General features: G+C 40.8%; 1 protein-coding gene across 1 annotated transcript; it reads left to right on the forward strand.

Moving 5' to 3' along the window:
- The first annotated feature begins 1,385 nt into the window (after nt 1-1,385).
- TCHHL1 (trichohyalin like 1) lies at nt 1,386-6,286 on the forward strand. The gene is made up of 3 exons (XM_003259259.2): nt 1,386-1,424; nt 2,270-2,427; nt 2,886-6,286. Exons 2-3 carry the CDS (start codon nt 2,290-2,292, stop codon nt 5,460-5,462), a joined length of 2,715 nt encoding a protein of 904 aa, XP_003259307.2. The 5' UTR covers nt 1,386-1,424; nt 2,270-2,289; the 3' UTR covers nt 5,463-6,286.
- Nucleotides 6,287-7,011: the final 725 nt, after the last annotated feature.

Genomic DNA, 7,011 nt, shown 5'->3' on the forward strand with positions numbered 1-7,011 from the left:
ACCCATAAAAATCCTTCAAGTATTTGAAGACAGTTATTATGTCTCCCATAAGTGTTTCTTTCCAATCCAGCCTTGAATATACCCAGTTCTTCATGAGACTGGCCCGTGAGCTCCAGGGCAGGAAGATATAACTTACTCAACTCTAAACACTCCAGTTCCTGGCATAGTGTTGAGAAATAGCTGGTACTCTGGGGATATTAACTAATCAGAACTAAGATGACCTTCACATGCCAATTCCAGTTCCCAGAAGTCTTCTCCCTTTGGGGGGATGCTGAGAAACTGTTTGTAGGTGTAAGGTATCAGTATGGATGTTTTTCCCCAAAATTTAGTTCCCTTGTATGTTCCTTGATAATCAGGAAATTCAGAATAAGGTTTTTGCTCAATAGCAATGCGTCCCTTAGCTTCAGCTTTCTTATATAATTACCCCCATTCCCACCCCATCTTTAACTTGGTCTGTGTCTTTTATATTTGTTTGCATTGATCTGTCTATTTCTTTCATCCTTTGACAAGGAGGCAAGGGAGTTTTAAAACATACTCTATTTTTCTAAAAATCTAAGAAAACCATTGAATCTAATTCTTATTTTTATTAAATATTCTCTACTAAGAAGGACCCAGATCTAGGAGACAATTAAAATGTTTGCCAGTTCAGCGTCTCAGACTCACTTCTGCTCTCAGCTTGATGATTTCAACATCCCCCTTTCCCCTTTACAGGGAGAACACAGTAGTATAGATTATTGGTTTCAAGCTCTTTGGATAGTAAAAATGTCTTTAGAAAGCAAATATCAATCACATTTTTAAAATAGCACAACTTAGGTAAGCAACGTTTTGAACACCAAGCAAGAGATTTTTTTTTTCTAACTCTGCCTCTGGGCAAGGAAAGCAAAGCATTGAAACATCTGAATCAACTGGTATCTCCACTTTTGTCACATGGCTAAATGGGGGCCTTTATTTTTAAACACATGATTGACACCCATCTCTCAGGTTTGAGTCAAATACAGGCCATCTTGCAGGCAGACAGACGAATCAGATGACTTGTGAGGTCCCTGCCAGCACTATGATTTGTCAGACAGAAACGTAATTATGTCCTTAGGCTAAAAAATGGGGGAGGGAAGCCAACACTACCTTGAAGAGCCTTCAAAACTATAATCTGCAAAAGTCAGTAAATGAATCAAGAAACCCCTTCCCCTTTCTTTTGATGCATCTGAAGCTAAGATTTAATTGAAACTGCCTAAAGAATGAAATAAAATTAAGACAACTGACAACAGAGGAAGGAAGACTGGATTTGGTGGTGATGTCAGGTCATTAGACCCGGAGGGTGTCTCCTTCTTAACTGTGCAATTAGGACCTCAATAAAAGGTTCCAGCTCCTGCTGTCAGCTCACAGCCCACTGCCCCACGTTCTACCTGCTCTCGCTTGTGAACTAGGTAAGTCCATCTGCTTGAGCATACTTGGGATTTCAGCTGCTGTTTTGCTTATATGTGAGATTGCAAGAGGAGTTCAGAGGAAACACACTTTAAGTCTATGTCAACCCCTATTAATAATAATGAACTGGGAGAGCCAACCACCCAAATGCATTCCTTGATTATGGAACTTCTTTGATCATTTTCTTTTTTAAAAAAATATAAGTTTTAGGCATGAATATTACTCAACAAGGCACAGGATCAGATCTCTATTGCAATGAAAATGTAGAAGCATTTAAAGGATGGGAAATGAATGATTAAGGGGTCGGGACATGGAATCGTGTCTTCTTGGTTAAAGCATGTTGTTACTACCTGCAAACATAAGGGTTAATTTTCTTGGTGTGACTTATCTTTACACTAGAAGCTTTACAAACTTCAAAGGTTATACCCTCCTAACCGCAGGAGGCTAGAGTGAGCCAAAGGGAGAGGAGAGCAGATAGACATTCTTGGATGAGGCTGGAAGAATGCATCCAACTCTATAGGCTTCATTTGTGCATTTCAATCCTTATGCTTGAGTTCTCTTATCACCTTCCTTTTGCAATGAAGCTTTCTCTGAGCACATGAATGTTGCTGTTTACTGAAGGGTGGGGTGAATTGTCTCTTCTAATACCTACCTATGCTGGGTCTGATTTCACCACAATGTCTGGTACAAAACTAAATCACCCCTGGAGTTCAGATATAATATTTTAAGATACAGAATAGAGCAGGGGTTGCAGTGGAGATGGGGGAGGAACAAAAAGGATGATCTTGGTATCTCCTCCCTGAAGGACCCATCCTGGAAAATGAGTTTTGTTTATTCTTTCTCACAGCCTCTCCTGAGTTTGTAAAGATGCCTCGGCTCCTGAGAAATGTCCTCTGTGTAATTGAGACATTCCACAAATATGCCAGTGAGGACAGTAACGGGGCAACACTGACCAGCAGAGAGCTGAAACAACTCCTCCAGAGAGAGTTTGGGGACTTTTTTCAGGTGAGCTGCTCACAGAGCTGTGTAAATTCTTTCCCACTCACCCTTTCTTTATAATCCAAGCAAGATGAGCATATATGATCCCCATCCATTTTACACCTAGCCAACAGTTCTCAGCACTCACTGTCTCTTGAACAACTATTTTCAGTCTCAGTTCCATACTCTGTGCAATTACTTAGAGAAAAAGAGGTTTTCGTCACTGGGATTATTGCTTCTGCAAAGCTGATTTCTGAAAGGAGTCATAAACCATTATGCATCAAAATGCAACTCACAAGTGTTGTAAATGCTCTTTCTCAGGCATAGCTCTCTGATGAAAAATGGCTTGCAGAACCAATAAGTTCTTGCTGTTCTGGGAAAGTTAACCAGTTACTGAGGAATGAGGTCAGAAAAATAGGATTCTTGGGAGACACGACACTTGATCACATATAAATAAGCTGATTTCTCACTGTGTTTTCATGCAGCCATGTGTCCTTCATGCTGTGGAAAAAAATTCGAATCTTCTGAATATTGACAGTAATGGCATCATCAGTTTTGATGAATTTGTTCTTGCAATCTTCAACTTGTTGAACCTCTGTTGTCATGACGTACAATCATTACTAAGTTCTGAACTAAGACAGGTGACTAAACCAGAGAAGGAGAAGCCAGATGATGTGGATCTTCAGGCAACCACCAGAGATGGTCAGTGGACAGCAGGAACTTCACCAACTCAAGAAGAGAGGATGCTTCCTTCAGGAATGGCATCATCATCTCAGCTCATCCCTGAAGAAAGTGGAGCAGCTGGAAATAACAGAGTGGACCCATGGAGAGAAGCCAAGACTCACAACTTTCTAGGAGAAGCATCTGAACACAATGACCCTAAGAACCAACACCTGGAAGGAGATGAACAAAGTCAGGAAGTGGCCCAAGATATACAAACAACAGAAGACAATGAAGGCCAACTTAAGACAAATAAGCCAACGGCAGGATCAAAACAGACCAGCAGTCCCACAAAGAGGAAGGGACAAGATAAGGAGATCTCCCGGGAGGGAGATGAACCAGCCAGAGAGCAAAGTGTTTCCAAAATAAGAGACCAGTTTGGAGAACAGGAAGGAAACTTGGGAACCCAAAGTTCACCATCAAAAGAAGCAACACAAAGACCATCTGAAGATCAGGAAGTTAGAACGGAAAAGCAAAAACACTCTAATACACAAGAACCACCCCTGCAAGGAGAAGGTGAGCCCAGTTCAGAGCATGCTGACCTGCCAGAACAAGCTGCTGCCAGGACACCATCTCAGACACAGAAATCAACTGATCCCAAAGATGTCTGTAGAACGTTTGACACTCAAGAATCAAGAAAGGATGCTGACCAGACACCAGCTGAGACAAAGAATTTGGGTGAACCTGAGGATTATTGCAGAACATCTGAGACCCAAGAAAAAGAATGTGAAACAAAGGGCCTGCCAGTCCAATATGGTAGCAGAAATGGTTCAGAAACATCTGACATGAGAGATGAAAGGAAAGAGAGGAGAGGTCCTGAGGCCCATGGAACAGCAGGGCAGAAAGAACGTGACAGAAAAACTCGGCCACTAGTCCTGGAAACCCAAACACAGGATGGGAAGTATCAGGAACTCCAAGGATTATCAAAATCAAAAGATGCTGAAAAAGGTTCTGAGACACAATATCTAAGCTCAGAAGGAGGAGATCAGACTCACCCTGAACTTGAAGGAACAGCAGTCTCAGGAGAAGAGGCAGAACACACCAAAGAAGGCACAGCAGAAGCATTTGTAAACAGCAAAAATGCACCTGCAGCAGAAAGGACAGTGGGGGCAAGAGAAAGAACACAAGATTTAGCACCACTTGAGAAGCAGTCTGCAGGAGAAAATACTAGGGTCACCAAGACTCATGACAAACCAGTTGAGGAGGAGGATAGTTACCAGGGGGAGGACCCTGAGTCACCATTCACACAGAGTGATGAGGGGTCTTCTGAAATTCCCAACAGCCTGGCTTCAGAGGAAGGCAACAGCAGCTCAGAGACAGGTGAACTGCCTGTGCAAGGGGACTCCCAGAGTCAAGGGGACCCACGTGGAGAGTCTGCACAAGGAGGTGACAATAATAACTCAGATACCCAGAGGCAGGGAACACCTGGTGAGAAAAACAGAGCTCTGGAGGCAGTGGTGCCAGCAGTCAGAGGAGAGGATGTACAGCTCACAGAGGACCAGGAACAGTCTGCCAGAGGAGAACGCAAGAATCAAGGCCCAGGGACCAAAGGCCCAGGTGCAGCTGTGGAGCCCAGTGGACACCCAGAAGCACAGGAATCAACAGCAGGAGATGAAAATAGAAAGTCCCTGGAAATAGAGCTCACAGGTGCCCTGGATGAAGACTTCACTGACCAGCTTTCCCTAATGCAGCTCCCTGGAAAGGGAAATAGCAGAAATGAATTAAAGGTCCAAGGCCCAAGTAGCAAAGAAGAGAAAGGAAGAACAACAGAGGCCCAGAATACTCTGTTAAAAAGTCTAGGTGAGGACAATTCAGCCTCCCTCAAGATACAACTTGAAACAAAGAAACCTGTAACATCGGAGGAGGAAGATGAAAGTCCCCAAGAGCTGACAGGAGAAGGTGGTGACCAAAAAAGTCCAGCCAAGAAAGAGGACAATTCTTCAATCCCCTGGCCAAGTCTTGAAAAGCAGATGCAGAGAGACCAAGAGCCCTGTTCTGTGGAGAGGGGTGCAGTCCATTCCAGTCCACTATACCAGTACCTACAGGAGAAGATACTGCAGCAAACGAATGTAACCCAAGAGGAACACCAAAAGCAAATTCAGATAGCCCAGGCATCAGGCCCAGAGCTTTGCAGTGCATCCCTCAACAGTGAGATCTCAGATTGTTCTGTCTTTTTCAACTACAGCCAAGCATCACAACCATATACCAGGGGACTTCCACTTGATGAGAGTCCTGCTGGTGCACAGGAAACACCAGCTCCCCAGGCCTTGGAAGATAAGCAGGGTCACCCTCAGAGAGAGAGGCTGGTACCACAAAGGGAGGCAAGCACCACAAAGCAATGAATCATTATCATCTCAGTATGCCCCCGATTTCTCTCCCATCACCCTCAATACTCACGTGTACACATTCAGAGGCAGATTAACAATCTTTTAAATTCCCTTCCTAAATTTCTACAAAAGCAAATAATAAAGTATTCAGCAGTGGGGGCCACCACTAAAGAAACATCTGAGCAAACAAATACAGTCAGTAAAACTCCTACCAAACAATGCTATTTCCAAGTGCCAAAATGGGCTTTGTCATGAGACAGTTTATCTCAATGTACCTGTCATTAAAAATAGAAAAATTATTTCCATATCTTTAGCAGGTGCCAGTTTTTCTAACTGATTCATTGAATTTAAAATAGAGCAGTAGGAAATTATGAGACTCTGCAATACTATCTCACAATCATAAAATATTAATTCATATATATAGATTACTCTGCTTCATGACATTTCCTAGAAGTATTTCAAGTTCATCCTAAAATTTTATCTTTCAAAATAATTTTAGACAACACCATAACTTAATTATGATTTTCTAGCACTTGATTAAAGTAAATTTATGACTCTGCTCATGTTCAGGTGCAGCTGAATCTATCGCCATGGATTCATTCTTTCAATTACTCATCCAACAAATTTTTATTAAATCCTACTCCTTACACAAACTTTTCATAGCTTTTGGCTCAAATAAACAATCAGAATGATTATGAGAGAAAACACAAATCTAAAGTATGTTTGATTTTATAAGAAGCTCTTGTAACCAACCATCCAGTGAGTCTACTAAGTGTTTACATATATGATTTGATGAGGGTATTAAATTAAAATTGATAATTAAACAACCTGATAATCAATTTCTTTTGTTGGTTCATTTATTTCCCCCTCATTCTCCATCTTGCCTTGGAGACACTGATCAAAAACAAAAACAATCTTAGTTATTTGTGTTTTTTCAAAAGACTATAATTAAAGTATGATGCTCTTCAAGCTTAGTCATGATCCAGGAAAGGAATAAAATTGTTGTCATACAATGTTTCCTGAAGCCAAAAAGCAGTCCAATATTCCATCTCCCATTGCATTCTGCCTTTGAGGTTCAGTATTCTTCCACTTCAACCTTCATATTTTCCAGAGCCTAAAATCCAAGGGTATAACCTCTCCCTCCAATATTTCCAGCTCTTTTCATTCTACACTCAAACATGAATTATATCCCTGTCTGAAAAAAATATTACTTTAAATGAGCAAGAGACATGAGACAATTCATAAAAAAATATATATATTTCTTTTAGCTTGTCTATGCTCTAGTATATATATACACACACACACACACACATATATACTACACTAGAGCACAGACTACAGGAAAAAATGATATACATAATTTTTTAGTTTATAAAATTATATGCATAATTTTTAGTTTATAAAATCATATACATAATTTTTAGCTTATAAAATATACATAATTTTTAGTTTATAAAATTATATATAATTATATATAATTTTAGTATAAATAAATGTAAACACACTAGAGCATAAACTCATCATCCCTTTTGGCATGCAATGTAGCAATAGGTATCTGAGTCCA

Source organism: Nomascus leucogenys, chromosome 12 (genome assembly GCF_006542625.1).
Source record: "Nomascus leucogenys isolate Asia chromosome 12, Asia_NLE_v1, whole genome shotgun sequence".
NCBI classification, from domain to species: domain Eukaryota; kingdom Metazoa; phylum Chordata; class Mammalia; order Primates; family Hylobatidae; genus Nomascus; species Nomascus leucogenys.

Coding starts and splice junctions, on each gene's coding strand:
- TCHHL1 (XM_003259259.2), top strand. CDS start 2,290: ATGCCTCGGCTCCTGAGAAATGTCCTCTGTGTAATTGAGACATTCCAC. Junction 2,428..2,885: donor AGTTTGGGGACTTTTTTCAG/GTGAGCTGCTCA, acceptor GTTTTCATGCAG/CCATGTGTCCTTCATGCTGT.